The following is a 17,817-nucleotide window of genomic DNA, read 5'->3' on the forward strand; positions in this document are numbered from 1 at the left end:
TCCTGCTGCCATCCGTCCTCCTCCGGGACTTATTGGACATGTGCCTGGCTACCTTTGCACCATAACCGCCAAACTTGGCTCTCTGCTTTTTGGAACTTGGACATTGCAGGCTACAGCTGCGACACTCCGCCATCGTGGCTCTCCTTCTCTGTTGACCACGTGACGCCGCCATTTCCAACAGAAGCTGTCTCTTCCTGTGGATCCAGCAACTTTGCGTCAATTTACTGAGATGAGCACTCCCATAGAGATGTCCTGCAACAGTGACATAGGTGAATTCCATCTCTACCTGGCAATCTGCATTGCCTGCGGGAGAAAGTGGCACCGCATAAAACATCCAGCCTGCGCGGCACCCAGATATCTCATCTCCTGACGATTATAATCACAAGCACCTAAGGGGCACTTACAGCAACAAAGAATAGGATGTTTTTCCCTTTCTTTATGCAGTGCACAGACATCTTTTTAATAGCATCAATGCCATCTTGTGGGTGTTTCTCAGATTACATTGACTGTTTCACTATTTCAAGAGGGTCACTAATACTGCACTGAATATATGACCTCCCTTATCTTGCCTGAACCCAGGCGGATCCCTCTCATACAAGCTGAGACTGGTGTACGACCTCTCACCTCCCTCCTTACTTTATCCTTACCTTCTCTAATCCTCTCCGATCCTCCAAGCTCACTGACTGTTTGTTTTTTTGTTGACCTCACAATGTCCAATAAATCAATGAAAAATGCTACAGGGGCCTCAGCCAACTTCTTCGGCTCTAAATTCAAAGCCTCTCCTCCATGTTTGGATTGCTCTGAGGTGTCAGGCACCTCACTGACCGAGGAAGTTTCACTTGACCCTTAGATTCCACTAAGAACTTTCTAAGGCGGCTAATGATTTAAAATCCGAAATAAACTCGCTTGTGTCAGGCGCTGTCCTCGCTGAGCCTTGTCAGTCGGGGAACGGACGCCCTCCTTCCTTCCGGCCGCAGCGGTCTGTAGGCTAGGTTGCAGAGTCCTGTCGGGCGCATGCGCCCTGTCTCGTCCCGTTGCCTAGCAAAGGGCCGCTATCTGCCCCGCTGGATCCCCGCCTCCCGGCACCTCCAATCATCAGCTGGTAGCATCTATTTAAACCTGGCTCTGGCGCCATTAGAGTACCAGAGTAACAGGTTTATCCTAGTATTCTGGTTCCTGCTTCCTTGTCCCGCATTGTGCCTATATTCTGCTCTCCGTGTGACCCGGCTTGGCGACCATCCTATTGTCTGTGACCCATCTTGTACTTCGACCTCGGCTTGCTGACCATTCTCCCGGATTCTCCCTGGTACCGTACATTCCTGATTGGCTTTGACCCGGACCGTCTGACCCTTCTACACTACACCGGCAACTGGCTAATAGGACCGCGACCTGCGTACCCTGTGCAGCGAAGTCCAAACCCCCTTGCGGGGGTCCCTGGCGAACACCAGGGGTATGTTAGACTCCGCACCTGCTAGTTCAGTGGCGCTAATACCGGTTAGTGTTCTGTTCCGTATACTTCTCAGAAGGCCTGCGGCCTGACAGCTTGTCACTAGAACAGACGCCCTGGAAACAAAAACAAACAAACCTTTGCCACTCACAGTATGTACTTGACAAGGAACTCTCTCGCCTGCACGATGAAGTCGAGGCCCTGATAGAAAAACAGGAGAACTCCGAAAAAATCGTTCTTGTCGCAACAACATTCGCATCAGAAATGTTGCTGAAGAAGTATCAAGACGGATCTTTTTGTCAAGGACCTTTTTCTCCACATTCTTCCGGAACTTTCTGATGCAGACTGCCTTCTGGATTGGGCTCACGAAGCACAGCGGGCCAATCGGTTTGCACTATTATCATACTATAGACCGCATTCAAACAGCTACTAGAGACAAGTCTGTTCTTTCCATCCGTGACATGGACATCCAACTGTTTAAGGACCTTGCACCTTCTGCGATTCAAAAACGACTTGCAGCCTGTTACTAGGATACTTCACCAGCACAATATCCATTACTGCTGGGGCTTTCAGTTCCAACTACAGGGTTTTGTGGCCAACACCTCTCATTTCATTAAACCGCTGGATCAAGGTCAGGACCTGCTAAGCTGGACATCCTTCCTGTGACGTCAGCCTCACAGTCTTCACCTCTAATAACCGTATTTCTCAAAGTGAACTCAAGATGCTACTCTACCCTGATATGACTTCTGTTGATTTTTCTAATTTTTTGATGTCTGTTCTTTATCTAGTTTGATTTTACAGGCTGACCTCTTTATAGGATGGAGCTCCGGGCATCTCGAACCTGATTGCAAGTTCCTCTGATCCGTCACGGTTTAAGTCCTCTATTCTGTTCAATTAGTTGTATAGTTCTAATCGTTGTGACATTATACTGTTCTGACATTTCCATTTAACCCTCCTGGTTATTTGCTATGAGTGGCTAGGAATAATCCCTTTCCCTCCTTCCCTCTCTCCCCACTTCCCCTACCCTACAGTTCAATTTAATATCATTAATAGGGGATTGATTTTTGTATACTGTTCACCAGCTACTTATATCTGTTGTGATTTATGCCTGTTGTTATCTGCCGTGGGTCCCCTGGTCCTGGTCTCCTGCTTCCTTAGCTTCAGGACCACCCCCCACGTACCGTTCGACATTGTTCTACTACTTATGTATAGTTTCTCCACTATGTCTTCGAACCCCCCATGGGTTCCTATCACTCTTGGGTTTTTCCCCAATTGGGCTGTCTCATTTCCTTCCTTTCCCCTCTTTCTCTTGTGGCTTCCTTAATTTTTCCATTTTGCATTCTTACTACATGTTTCAAAGATGGACTCCATATTTCCTTCCCCAGTCCCTGGTCATTTATATAAGAGCTGACGTTGTTTTCCTGCAAGAAACACACCTTACTGGAGCCCACTCCCAACTCCAAGGTAAGTAGTTTTCTCAGACCTGCTTTGTCTCTGCGGATTGTAAGAAATGGGGCGTGGCTATTTTGATCTACAATAAAGTCCCTTCATACACTTCTCTACTTATGCAGACTCTGAGGACCATTTCCTGTAAATGGGGGGGGGGCACCCTCCACTCTGTTCCTGTCACCCTAGTATCAGTTTATGCACCAAATCAGAAACAAAAGCCCTTTTTTTCCAGGCTTTTCAAATGCATTGAGCAGTTTGTGTGGAGTCTCGTGATCGTCGGAGGAGACTTCAATGTTGTCCTTGATCCTGTCTTGGACATGTCTCCTGCCCCACTCCTCCCTTCCCTTAATCCACCTCTCTTGCTACATTGCTCATCCTCAACTGTCTCTACAACACCTGGCGGCTTTGTAAATCGAACGCTAGGGACTACACCCACTTTTCCGACCCCCCCACTAGGTATATTCAAGCGCAGTCATGTTACATGTCTCCAAATCCCTTACCTCCTACGTGACTCAAGCAGGCATAACTCCTCTCTCTTGGATGATCACTCTGGGATGTTATTCCTCCTTGATCTTTTTAAACACCCTCCACAATGGGGTAGGTGGCACTTTAAAAAATCGATCTCCAATTATTTTCTTGAAAACTTTACTCCTGATGTAATTTTGGGTATCTTTTGAGAGGATCACAAAGCTACAATCGAGGACATCTGATTAATTTGGCCGCTACTTCCCGGAGAAAGGCCGCAGAGGAAGTGTTATCCTTAGAACGCAAAGTTGCCTTGCTCCTCGTCCAACACCATGTCCACCTCAACCTGATCCTACTTTCTCAGCTTGACTCGCTAAAGGGTCAATTTAACACCCTCCTCTCCCGTAGGGCATCAACCACCATGCAGAAACTCCAACAGCGTTATTACAACAAAGCTGGTAAAGTTGACTTAGTACTCGCTAGAAAGCTTTGCAAGAAAATGGCCTTGGACCATATAGACAAAATTCAGCATTTCTCCCACAGATGAACTCACCTACGACCCGACGGCAATAGTCTGGAATTTTTACTCTTCCCCTTGACACCCACTCTGGAGGATTACCTTATATCTATTCCTCTTCCCAAAATTACTCCAACAAAGCTATCTTCTCTAAACTCAGACATTACCCTCCTTGAGGTTCCTCATGCCATTAAATCCCTGAAGGCTTCATCTACTCTGGGTCTTGATGGATTCAGCCCACAATACTATAAAAAGTTCGTCAGGTGCTTCTCCAGCACCTGACAAAGTTTTTTAACAAGGTGCTAGAGGGGGCTAACATTATTGTCATTCCGAAGCCACTGAAAGACCCTTCTCTTTGTGCTAGCTATAGACCTATTTTGTTACTCAAGGTGGATCTAAAAACCTATGCTAAAATCATGACCTCCAGATTGAACCCGCTGCTGCCTTCCCTCACCCATCCTGACCAAGTAGGCTTTATTCCAGGGCGGCAAGCCTCTGACAATACCAGGAGGGTTATTGACCTGATACATACAATTCATTGTGATAAACTTCCATCTTTACTCATGGCATTGACGCTAAAAAGGCGTTCTATTGCATCTCCTTGTCTTTCATGGATAGGGTGTTCTGAGCTATGGGATTCTCTGAATGGCATTTGGGCTCTATAATGCTCCCCTTCAGCTGCAATCTCAGCAAACGGTCTGAGCTCTGAGCTTTACTATCTGAAACGGCATTCGTCAAGGCTGCCCTCTCTCTCTCGTTCATTTTTGCTCTTGTTATTGAGCCTTTGGCTGCCAGAATTTGGGCTAATCAGATGATAGCTGGTAAACAGGTAGACTCCTCTGCGCAAAGTATTCTGCTCTATGCAGATGACATACTGATGTCCATTGCTCACCCTACTGTCTCTCTACATTCCCTCCAAGCTGAGCTGGACCTCTATAGCCACTTTTCGGGCCACAAGGTCAACTTGGACAAGACTGAGGTTCTGGAATTTTATGTTTCCACACCAGACAAGCTATAGCTTGAGCGCGTATTCCCTTTCCACTGGCGACTCCAAAAAATCAAATACCTTTGGGTATTTATTACAAAACATCACCATCACCTTTTCCATGGAAACTTCCCTTGCATCCTTACCCAAATAAAACAAGACCTTGTCGCTTGGTCACAACTTTATATCTCATATTAATGCTATCAAGATGAATATCCTCCCCAGATTGCTAAGTCTTTTTCATACCCTACACATCTGTGTCCCCCCCCCAATGTTTTCTGGTCTGGTAAACGCCACTGGGTTCGACTCAAGGTCCTCCAGAGGTTCTTTCGGGAGAAGGGTGGGGCATCCCTGACCTCCGACACTACTACCTCTCCGCCCAACTCGCTCAATGTGTTCTGTGGTGTGGGTATGAATCATCCACAGTCTGGATCAGTATTCAGGCTGAAGGTCTGGGTGTCAAGATTTGAAACCAGGGCTTCTGCCTCTGTGGACTGCTGCTCTGCTGACTGAGCTATTCTGGCTGCCGGACAGTTCCTTGCCTTTATTCTGTGTTCTAGATCAGTTCCACTGATCTCCTGATCTTCCAGCATGCCTAAGCTCCACCCCTTGACTTCCTATAAAAGCCTGGCCAGTTCCTGTCTCCAATGCCTGATTATTGTGCTCTGTGCCTGTGATCTAGCTCCTTCTCCTGTTGCTGTTCCTGTCTACCAGCATCTACTACACGTGTACCGACCTCGGCTTGCCTTCCACTTCGCTTCTGCCCCAACTTTGGACCTCTACGCCTCTCTGTGTACCAAACCCGGCTTGTTTGACCTTTCTTCTATCTCATCTCCTGTTAGCCAGCCTTCCTCCCTGCCACTGGGTTCCTATCCTGTCTCCGGACCGTGATACTGGGACTGATCTCACCATCTACTCTCCTCTGGCTCCCAAAGGCTCGTCGCCCAAAACACTCTCTTCTTCACACAGTCATTTCACACTCTTTAGCGGTTTGGGACTCGTTTTCTCACAAATACAGTCTCTCTCCTCACTCCACTCCAGTAATACCATTATTTAACTCCCCTGATTTCTCCATGGGACATAAACCCAGTGCGTTCCAGCTGTGGCTCTTGTGGGGAGTCAGACACCTTAATGACCTCACTTCTACTGCAACATTTCCCCAATTTGCAAACATCCAATCCCATCTACCTATTCCCAAAATACCAATATATGCACATTTGCCATTTCCACAGCACAATCAAATCTCGTTTCTCTTTCAACCTTTCCACCACTCTTGAAGCTCTCTGTTTGCATCATACCTTCACGAAAATTCTCATCTCTACTCTATACTATGAACTTGCTCCATCCACTTCTGGTCTCTGGGACCCACACAAACTGGCCTGGGAAAGATACCTTGGTTAAACTTTCTTAGAAGAAGAGTGGTCTGAGATCCATGAGAATGTTACCTCTAGTTCTATCTGTGTCAAAATAATAGACAATATCTATAAGGTGTTGTTCCACTGTACTATGTGCCCTCTCGACTCCATAGAATCCTCCCTAATTATTCTGATTGTTGTTGGCGATTGTTGCTTGTCCACGAGGGTACCTTCCTCCATATTTGTTGGATGTGTCTAAAGTTAAATCGCTTTTGGACTGATGTGAAACATCTAATTCAATCAATTCTCTAGGTTGAAATGCCCCTGGATTCTAAATTTATTCTCCTACCATTGGGAGCCCCCACGGCGACCTGACACTGGAATAAGTTGATTAGATGCATTCTCTCGGCAGCCACAAATTGCAGCCAACTGGAGGCAGCAGACTCCCCCATCTTTTCAGACCATAATTAATAAACATTGGCAGACACAGTACATGGAATATATGACTAGCATCCTACGCAACACCTTAAAATCTTTCACCAAGGTTTGGGACCCATGGCTCTCCTTTTTGCAAGCCCGCTCTCCCTTTGCCTGACCTTGTATTGTTCTCAGTCCTCTCCTGTCTCAATCTTCTCTTCTAACTCTTCGCAACCTCAACCAAGCCACGCTACGCCACTTCTTTCTCTCTCCTCTCTCACTCCTCTCTCTTTCCTCTCTCTCTCCTTTCCCTTTCCTCTATCTCTTCTCTCTCTCTCTTTTATTGTTTCCCTCTTCTCTGCTCTGTACTCTTAAAAATTCCTGGTCATACATTATATCTATGTCAGGCACGGATAGAGAGGAACACTAACCAGAATTAGCACTACTGAGCAGATAGGTGCGGAGTCTAACATAACCCTGGTTATCATCAGGGACCCCCGCAAGGAAGTATGGGCTTCGCTGCACAGGGTACGCAGGTCGCGGTCCTATCAGACAGTTACTGGTGTAGTGAAGAGGAGTCAGACGGTCCGGGTCAAGCCAATTGGTATACGAGGTACAGAAGGAGAATCCAACAGCGATGACAAAACAGGCCAAGGTCGCAGGAAAATGATGGGTCACACAGAATAGAGAATGGTCAGCTAGCCGGGTCACAACAGGAATGCAGAGACTAGAGAATGGTCGTAGAAGCCGGGTCCAAACACGAGGCACGAACACAGTGGGAGCTAGAGGCAGGAACCTGTTACTCTGGCACCCTAATGGCGCCAGAGCCAGGTTTAAATAGAGGCAGAAGGCAGCTGACAGGCTCCGTGGAATAGGCACAGGAAGTGCCGGGAAAAGCGTCCCGTTGCCCAGCAATGGGACGAGCTACTGCGCAGGCGCCTGACAGGGTTGGGAGGCACGGCTATTCAGTTGCCCGGCAACCACCTGGGCAGAGCGGTTGTGACAGGCGTCGTCTCCGCCAAGAGGGAGTATGACTGAGACGGCGCCTGACAATCTATTTTATAGTACCAATATTCATGGAAGCCATGAAGCTGCACTGGACGCAGTTATTATTTTATCTCCTATGTTTGTATAAGAACTTTCATTGTTGCATTAAAGTTATTTCATCGCCTACCAATAATCATTGTTCGCTGCGATTTGTGTGGTTCCAATGCACATTTAGATTTAATAGCAAAAAGTAGCAGGATACAATTCAATAAAATAAGTACAGCTGATACATATGCAGGCGCCCTGGATCCATCATACAGTCATTCAATCCTGAAGTCTGTGGTCAAAAAGACTGTCTGTTGGTCCCAGAGCCCCTGCCTAGATACAGCTGGTGTTAAATTAAAAACAATAGAGATGATTTGGCATGTTTCCATAGGTTCAGGCTTCAGGACAGTCCAGTATATTGCAGTTCATAGGTCAGTATGCATAGTTCAACAGCTGCATACTAATCTTCCCGCCGAAAGCTTGTTCAAACTGGTCTATTTACATCACACACACAATACCATTCTGATCATTATTTCCCTATACTCCATAACTTCCGGAAGTAGGTGCGATCTCTTAGCCGATAGGAACAGATGTTTGAGGATAAATAGGGGATTAGAATGATACCAAACCTGAACCATAGATGTCAATAAAGTGCTTTTAACATTATTATATTTAACTATAAACTCTATTACATTTGATTATAAATGACTGTGTGTTGGAACTATTTTTAAGGTGAACTATTTACAAGTGAATGTGTCAGTGTAAGTGTATGTGTGTGTTATTTATCCGTGCGATTGCGTCATAACACGTGACGTACTAATCGCAATCGCATGGTAAAACAATATTATTCAATTTGATTTACTTCATCCAATTTTTTGACTTTGACAGTTGGTTGTAATGTTCATATGACCTTGCAAAAATAATTTGTTTTTTAAAAAAAGTAGAATATGTGTGTCCCCTATATTCAGTGATACATTTGTTGCAATTGAAAAGCTACACATAATTATTAAATAAGGCATTTTTGCTTTGAACTTAGGGATTTGCATAAAGGGCTGTAGCACATGGGTGCTATTGACCATCATAGTTTTCTATCCAGTATACAGCAGTTTGTCAGCTAAGTGCCCTGAAAACATACTTCTTTGCCAGTGGAATAATGTGCTAAGTGTAAAGTATTATCTAACTCGGTGGGCAATTTACATTAATAGTACCTCGGTTTCTGGATTGAAAATTGCAAGGTTCAAAGCACCCACATACTATGGCCTAAAATGTTTCCTCATTTGATATGTGTATGTTTTTCTTCACAGGTTATTAATGTAACTGGCATATCAATTGGTTTAGGCATGGCCTCCGCATGTGATACTCTCATGTCTCAGGTACAAAAAAAAGAGTTATAATGCTGTATGTATTTTAAACATGCTTTTTAAATACATAGTAATTACAAGTTAACCCATGCATGATACTCATGCATTCTAGAAAATGTTTGTTCCCAGGGGGATGTTAGGGCGAGGAGATTTAGGCCCCGCCCCCTTTCCGACTTCTGAGGTTGCCGGGGGCTGCACAGTATGTGCAGGTCCGCTCGGCAGTGACAGGCAGGGACAGTGTGCTGCCTGGCCGCTCTGATTGTGTTTAAAACACAATCAGAGCAGCCGGGCAGCACACTGTCACTGCCAAACGGACCTGCAAATACTGTCGGCAGCAAACCCCTGCTAGGGGGGGGGGGGGGGGGCGATTTCCCCAATCGCAACCCCCTGGATCCGCCACTGTACACATGTGTGTTCATGAGGTAAAATTACCTCACGAAAATGAGTTTGACCCCTCAACTCGTCAATAATGTCAGTATACCAAATTTCAGCCCTTTTTGAGGGGTTTTTTCCCACACACACTAAGAATTTAGTAGGTCAGTTAACCCGTGCATGATACTCATGCATTCTAGTCAAATCAAGCTACTTAAGGTGTTAAAAACTCCCCACTGTCACCCCCGGCAACCATCAACCACTCCCAACTGTCACTTCTCCTTCAAGAAATATATATATATTTTTTTAAAATCTTTATAAACACTTTTAACAATTAACAAACTAAATTAACAAATTAAAAACATCTTAGTATACCAAATTTCAGCCCTTTCTGAATTTTTTTTTCCACACACACTAGGAATTTAGTAGGTCAGTGTATAACTCTGCCCAGCAGGTGGCGCTGCAGCTTGGTTTTATTTTTTCCACACACAGACAGACTAACACATGCCACTAGACATTAATATATTAGGTTATGTAACATCCCCTTTCCTGTAGATCAGCTGGGTGTCTATATAAATTGTATTGTGACCTGTGGTGTTTCCTTTACTTCTATTCTCAGTTAGCGCAGTGCCTCCACCTTGGTTTGAGTGCAGTAGGCTCTTCTTGGATAGTGTTCTTGACAAGCAACACCAGAGACAGGCCAAGGAACCCTCCGCCCCCTACTAACAAAACCAAAGGCACACACAGAAAGAGACAGCAATAGGCAAATTGGTCTTTGAAAGCCACACCAGCACTTTTATTGATTGGTTGCGTGCTCTCAAAGGATTTTCATGTCTAGTTAGACTTTATATATACCAAAATAGAATATCTCTTATATAAACTGTATTTTAAAAGTAACCCTTTAAAACAACTACAATGCAATAACTTAACCTTTTTTACCTTTGCAAAGATGTACCCCTACCTTAAATGCCTATTTGCAATTATTCACCAACTGTAATAATGTCTAGCAATAGTACACTCTAAACTCAACACATATCCACTAACTTAACATGTCAATATAGGCATATTTAGCAATAGAATGCAGTTAAGTGGTCTTATGAGGAAATTAATGACAAGCAAATGTCTCTCCACTTCTCTATCCCAGAAACAGTTGACTATGGTGGAAAAAGCTCCAGAATAAAGTTGTTGGTGTCAGCTTTCCTTAGCTTTGTCAAACACAAATCTCTTTTAATAGTTGCACTCTGTAGTATCCCTCACTTTTCTAATAAGCACAATTTGTAGTCTGTCTTTATCCCGGAGGAATATGACTTGAAGTTGTTAGATGTGTACACACTTTCCTCGTGTCTCGTCCTATTACACAGGCCCAGTCCTGCAGTGAGCCATCTCTCCTCTGTACTTCACTGCAACGAATGTCACTAGTCTGAGGTTTATAATATATATCAATATCTGATCCCTAGCTATATTTTCCTATCACCACCCCTGATAGTTTATCACAGTCCTGCAAAGGGGTGTACAAATTATCTTCAGGCCTTCCCACCAAGTCCCAATCTACCTAATAACAAGAAACACAATACACAGTCCCATCAAATAATAAAAAAAACAGGGGTTAATCATTCATTTAGATTCAGTTTTCTCCTCAGACTTCTCACATTAAATGTCAGCTGTTTCTCTCACAGGACAGGGTTGACAAGTCTGATTGGGCTCTTGCTCCTGTCAGAGCTGAAACACTTCTGTCCCTCCCTGCTGTTTCCTCCTGCCCTTTTCTATACTTCAGTGTATACCCCTTTAACTCAATTGGCAGATCAGGCAACCTCCCTATATTAAGCACCTGTGGTCAACACCACGTTGCCTGATCTTGGAGTCTCATTCCTCATGAGTCTCTGAAGGTGTTCCTGTATTACTCGTGTATTCAGCACTGCTGATTCCTGTGGTTTCCAAACCATTTCTACTTCTGTGGTTCCATACCACTTCTACCATCAACTGTATCATCATGACTGTTTGCTGATTCCTATCCGCTGCCTCCGTGCACTACAGGCTTCTAAACCACTTCTACCATCAACTGTATCATCAGGACTGTTTGCTGATTCCTATCCGCTGCCTCCGTGCACTACAGTCTTCTAAACCACTTCAACGTTAGTTTATTCTATGTTACTGTTTGCTCATTGCTATCTGCTGCCCCCGTGCACTCCAGCTTTTACTTCACTCACCTGCTTCTCATCAAGTCTGTTTGCTGATTCCTATCCGCTGCCTCCGTGCACTACAGTTTCCTGCTGGCAACTCGCCTGTGTTCAACATCGTGACTGCCAGCTGATTACTATCCGCGGCCTCCGTGCACTACAGTCTCCTGCTGGCAACTCGCCTGTGTTCAACATCGTGACTGCCAGCTGATTACTATCCGCGGCCTCCGTGCACTACAGTCTCCTGCTTGCAACTCGCCTGTGTTCATCGTGACTGCCAGCTGATTACTATCCGCTGCCTCCGTGCACTACAGTCTCATCTCATCTTTGCTGTGACTTCCTCGAGCCTGCCGCTTTCATTACCATCTGCTACACTTCATGATCAACAGCTCCTGCCCTGCGCTGCACTCCTGTTTCCCATCGCTGTTGGTTCCTGTGGTTGCTACTGGTTACCTCCGTGTGCCGCTGAGTCCTGCTGCTGTGGTCAGCGCTATCCTCCATCTCTTGCTGATCCACTCTCCACGCCTTCACGTGTTCCACTGGTCTCTACCCTCCTGTCAGCATTTGATTTGTATCTCATCTACTACCCTCTGCTGGATCATCTCCATTCTCCTGGGTCTCCTATGAGTCCAGTTCCACGTGTTGCTGACTCCTGTGAATTCGTGTCCCTGTTGGTCTACTCACCTGTGCGCTGCACCTGCTAGACCGCTGCCTCACCTATCCAGGGACTTTCTATACAGGCGGCCTCCCGCCGCTCAGGTACCGCTGCTATCCCATCTGACTGCTACTGCTGAACCACGGTATGCATACTTCTCATTGACTGTGCTGTGTATTGCATATCTTGCTGGACTGTGTTTGGTTCTCTCTGGAGTCTGCTATCCGCTGAGTCTATTGCCATCATTGACTGTGTTATTATTGTGCTGGACTACTTCAAGAGACTTTCTAGATTGCAGACCTGCTCAGTCATTTATATCTATATGTATATCTATATTGTGCATATTACAGTGGATCGTGTATAAGGTGCCTGTGTATATCCTGTGTTGCAGTCTTCCCCTGTGCACCTCCTCACATATATATTCAGTGGTACAACTTGCTGATGTCAGACCACTGATCCCTGTTTCCGTTATCACCTGTTCCATCATCCTCTCACATAGCAGTGGTACAACTTGCTGCCGCAGACCACTGACTACCCGGATACCTCCACTTGGATTCCATTCCTTCACTCAGACAGCGGTACAACTTGCTACCCGCAGACCGCTGACTCTCATCACCTCCTTGATTCTGTTGGACATTCCTCCTCCCTATAGCAGTGGTACAACTTGCTATCGCAGACCACTGACTATCTTCACGTGTCCTTGTCCATACAGTTCCTTGTGTATTATTACCTCATTATTACCAGTGTTGCTAGTCATAGACTTTCCTGAGCATCTCATCGGCCATCATTTCATGTTCCGTGATCACCTAGCTACCAGAGTATTCGATTACCATCTACATTGCTCTGGTAAGCCTACCATCTGGTGATCCCTGGGTAAAGACTCCTAGTGCCCGTGACAGTAAGATCAGGCCATGACAGACCCAGATACGGAACCTACAGCCAAAGAGATGCTGCGGCATCTGGTTACTCGTATTGAGCAACAGGAAGTTCGCCAACGGCATTTACTGCGGTGTTACCAGGCCTTAGCCTCCCAAAGACCGTCTGTACAAGATGCCACAACTACTGTTGATGCTCCTGTGCCTTCCTCCGTTTCCCCAGTGCCATCCCAGGTGTTTACAGCTTCCACGCTTCACCTGCCTACTCCGTCAAAATACGATGGAGACCCCAAAACTTGTAGGGGTTTTCTTACTCAATGCTCAGTTCATTTTGAGCTCCAACCTCAAAATTTTTCTACCCATCGTTCCAGAGTGGCCTATCTTATTTCATTGTTTTCTGGACAAGCTCTCGCATGGGCTTCCCCTCTGTGGGAAAGAAACGATCCATTGTTACAGGATAGTGCCGAGTTTATTTCCACGTTCCGAAGTGTATTCGATGAACCAGGTCGTGTCATTTCCGCTGCATCCAGCATTCTCCGTCTTCGCCAAGGATCTCGCACTGTGGCTCAGTACGTCATTCGATTTAGGATCTTAGCCTCTGAACTTCAGTGGAACACTGAAGCACTAGTTGCCGCCTTCTGGCAGGGGCTTTCCGATAAAATTAAAAACGCACTGACTTCACAAGAACTACCCTCCTCTTTAGAAGATTTGATCTCTCTTTGCCATCGGGTAGACCTGAGGTTTCGTGAAAGAGAACCTGAGAAAACAACTTCGGTTAAAACACCTCCTCTCTCAAATCCTCAATTTCACCCAGCTTCATCTCCGGTGATACCCATGGAGATAGGTCGCTCCAAATTAACTTTAGAGGAGAGGGACCGAAGAATAAAGAATAGACTTTGTATCTATTGTGCCGATTCTACGCATATGCTCAATTCTTGTCCCAGGAGATGCCGGGCTCTAACCAATACTGGGGAGATAAGGTTAGGGTTCCTGCAGTCCTCTCCATCGTCTATGAAATCTAAAGTCTGCGCTTTTGATGTGACTATTTCCTTTGCTACCAAAACCTTTGAGCCACAGGCATTGATTGATTCCGGAGCAGCAGGAAATTTTATTTCCAAATCATTAGTAAATCAATGGTCTCTACCAGTGATTACCTTAAAAACACCCATTACTGTGACGGCTATAGATGGATCACGTCTCATCAACGGTCTCATCACCCAGAGTACGTCTCCAGTAACCCTTCAGATTGGTGCCCTGCATCATGAAGAAATATCGTTTTTGATCCTTCCTGTTACGACAAGTCCGATTGTCTTAGGCCTTCCATGGCTTCAGTGTCACTCTCCCCAGATTGACTGGCGCACTCCTCGAGTTACATCTTGGGGAACTGAATGTCATCATCGTTGTCTCTCCCAAGTGGTTTCATTCAAAAGACAGCATTCGTCTATTCCACCAGGCCCTCCTCCACAAGATCCTTCATCTACGGATCTGTGTGATAAAGTTCAGTCTGAACGCCTTCCTCCTCATCGGGCGTTCATGACGTCATCGGACGTTGAAGATGGATCTCAGGAGTCATCTTCAAAAAGTCAAGTGCTGGTGGTTCACGGTCACCATCCGTCTTTTCCGGAATTTCCTGCCCTCCCGCCCACCCAAGTTCCTGCGGTGGAAACTGTTTGTCAGACCTTTAAAAATATCTGGTCTCAGGTCAAAACCTGTTTAAAGAAGACATCTATCAAATATAAATCTTTCGCAGATAGGAAGAGGCGGGCTATTCCACCACTAAAAATTGGAGATCGTGTCTGGTTATCCACAAAAAATATTCGTTTGAAGGTTCCATCCATGAAATTCGCCCCTCGTTTTATTGGTCCATATAGGATCATTCAAGTTATCAATCCAGTATGTGTGAAACTCCTTCTTCCTAAGAGTCTTCGGATTTCTAATGCCTTCCATGTATCCTTGCTCAAACCTTTTATTATCAACCGTTTCTCAACTCCTCCCTCAGCTCCGCAGCCAGTTCAAGTTCATCAGGAGGAGGATTTTGAGATTACCGAGGTACTAGATGCAAAAATTTCGCGAGGAGTCCTCCACTTCCTCGTTCATTGGAAGGGCTTTGGTCCTGAGGAGCGCTCTTGGATCAAAGCTGAAGATCTTAATGCTCCTGCCCTTTTGAAGAAGTTTTACTCCAAAAATCCGGACAAGCCCGGTTCCAGGCGTTCTGTGCCCACCTTTAAAAGGGGGGGTACTGTCACTCACCGGACCGTGAGTGCCTCGTCCCGGACATTTAGGAACCGTGGTCGTCCACCATCCTGAGGGTCTGCGCATGCGCAGCCCTTTTCTATACTTCAGTGTATACCCCTTTAACTCAATTGGCAGATCAGGCAACCTCCCTATATTAAGCACCTGTGGTCAACACCACGTTGCCTGATCTTGGAGTCTCATTCCTCATGAGTCTCTGAAGGTGTTCCTGTATTACTCGTGTATTCAGCGCTGCTGATTCCTGTGGTTTCCAAACCATTTCTACTTCTGTGGTTCCATACCACTTCTACCATCAACTGTATCATCATGACTGTTTGCTGATTCCTATCCGCTGCCTCCGTGCACTACAGGCTTCTAAACCACTTCTACCATCAACTGTATCATCAGGACTGTTTGCTGATTCCTATCCGCTGCCTCCGTGCACTACAGTCTTCTAAACCACTTCAACGTTAGTTTATTCTATGTTACTGTTTGCTCATTGCTATCTGCTGCCCCCGTGCACTCCAGCTTTTACTTCACTCACCTGCTTCTCATCAAGTCTGTTTGCTGATTCCTATCCGCTGCCTCCGTGCACTACAGTTTCCTGCTGGCAACTCGCCTGTGTTCAACATCGTGACTGCCAGCTGATTACTATCCGCGGCCTCCGTGCACTACAGTCTCCTGCTGGCAACTCGCCTGTGTTCAACATCGTGACTGCCAGCTGATTACTATCCGCGGCCTCCGTGCACTACAGTCTCCTGCTTGCAACTCGCCTGTGTTCATCGTGACTGCCAGCTGATTACTATCCGCTGCCTCCGTGCACTACAGTCTCATCTCATCTTTGCTGTGACTTCCTCGAGCCTGCCGCTTTCATTACCATCTGCTACACTTCATGATCAACAGCTCCTGCACTGCGCTGCACTCCTGTTTCCCATCGCTGTTGGTTCCTGTGGTTGCTACTGGTTACCTCCGTGTGCCGCTGAGTCCTGCTGCTGTGGTCAGCGCTATCCTCCATCTCTTGCTGATCCACTCTCCACGCCTTCACGTGTTCCACTGGTCTCTACCCTCCTGTCAGCATTTGATTTGTATCTCATCTACTACCCTCTGCTGGATCATCTCCATTCTCCTGGGTCTCCTATGAGTCCAGTTCCACGTGTTGCTGACTCCTGTGAATTCGTGTCCCTGTTGGTCTACTCACCTCTGCGCTGCACCTGCTAGACCGCTGCCTCACCTATCCAGGGACTTTCTATACAGGCGGCCTCCCGCCGCTCAGGTACCGCTGCTATCCCATCTGACTGCTACTGCTGAACCACGGTATGCATACTTCTCATTGACTGTGCTGTGTATTGCATATCTTGCTGGACTGTGTTTGGTTCTCTCTGGAGTCTGCTATCCGCTGAGTCTATTGCCATCATTGACTGTGTTATTATTGTGCTGGACTACTTCAAGAGACTTTCTAGATTGCAGACCTGCTCAGTCATTTATATCTATATGTATATCTATATTGTGCATATTACAGTGGATCGTGTATAAGGTGCCTGTGTATATCCTGTGTTGCAGTCTTCCCCTGTGCACCTCCTCACATATATATTCAGTGGTACAACTTGCTGATGTCAGACCACTGATCCCTGTTTCCGTTATCACCTGTTCCATCATCCTCTCACATAGCAGTGGTACAACTTGCTGCCGCAGACCACTGACTACCCGGATACCTCCACTTGGATTCCATTCCTTCACTCAGACAGCGGTACAACTTGCTACCCGCAGACCGCTGACTCTCATCACCTCCTTGATTCTGTTGGACATTCCTCCTCCCTATAGCAGTGGTACAACTTGCTATCGCAGACCACTGACTATCTTCACGTGTCCTTGTCCATACAGTTCCTTGTGTATTATTACCTCATTATTACCAGTGTTGCTAGTCATAGACTTTCCTGAGCATCTCATCGGCCATCATTTCATGTTCCGTGATCACCTAGCTACCAGAGTATTCGATTACCATCTACATTGCTCTGGTAAGCCTACCATCTGGTGATCCCTGGGTAAAGACTCCTAGTGCCCGTGACACTCTGAAATGAAAAACAAGCAACCGCTTAGTGAAAAACAAGCCCAAAACAAGCCCAATCCAATCCTAAAAAAGCCCCAAAAAAATCCCAACTTACAGGGGACCGTCCTTTTCTATAACACTAATTTCTACACTGAATCTCCATTTAGAAAACCTTTATAAACACAAGAGGACACATTTATACACTGATAGGGCAAATGAAAAAGCAAATGCTGTAATTTAGGGCACTGGTATGTCTATCCCACACAGCTCCATGATATGACAGTATAAAATAGGGCTCTGAAAGCAGTCTTCTGACATGAGCAGATTACTGAATGGGAGGGGGGGTGTTATATAGCAGTGTTATCTGCTATAAGTGCAGCGATCGTGTGTCTGTCACAGCACTTATTTCAGCAGGTTGCTGTACATCAGTC

General features: G+C 45.9%; 1 protein-coding gene across 1 annotated transcript in view; it reads left to right on the forward strand.

Moving 5' to 3' along the window:
- The window catches only part of LOC142139875 (uncharacterized), a 187,628-nt gene that overhangs the window by 84,705 nt on the left and 85,106 nt on the right, over positions 1-17,817 (forward strand). Inside the window, exon 6 of the mRNA XM_075197734.1 lies at positions 8,972-9,040. Within this exon, the coding sequence (XP_075053835.1) occupies positions 8,972-9,040 (69 nt within the window). The remainder of the gene's footprint in view (positions 1-8,971; positions 9,041-17,817) is intronic.

The sequence above is a fragment of the Mixophyes fleayi genome, chromosome 2, assembly GCF_038048845.1.
Source record: "Mixophyes fleayi isolate aMixFle1 chromosome 2, aMixFle1.hap1, whole genome shotgun sequence".
In the NCBI taxonomy this organism is placed as follows: domain Eukaryota; kingdom Metazoa; phylum Chordata; class Amphibia; order Anura; family Limnodynastidae; genus Mixophyes; species Mixophyes fleayi.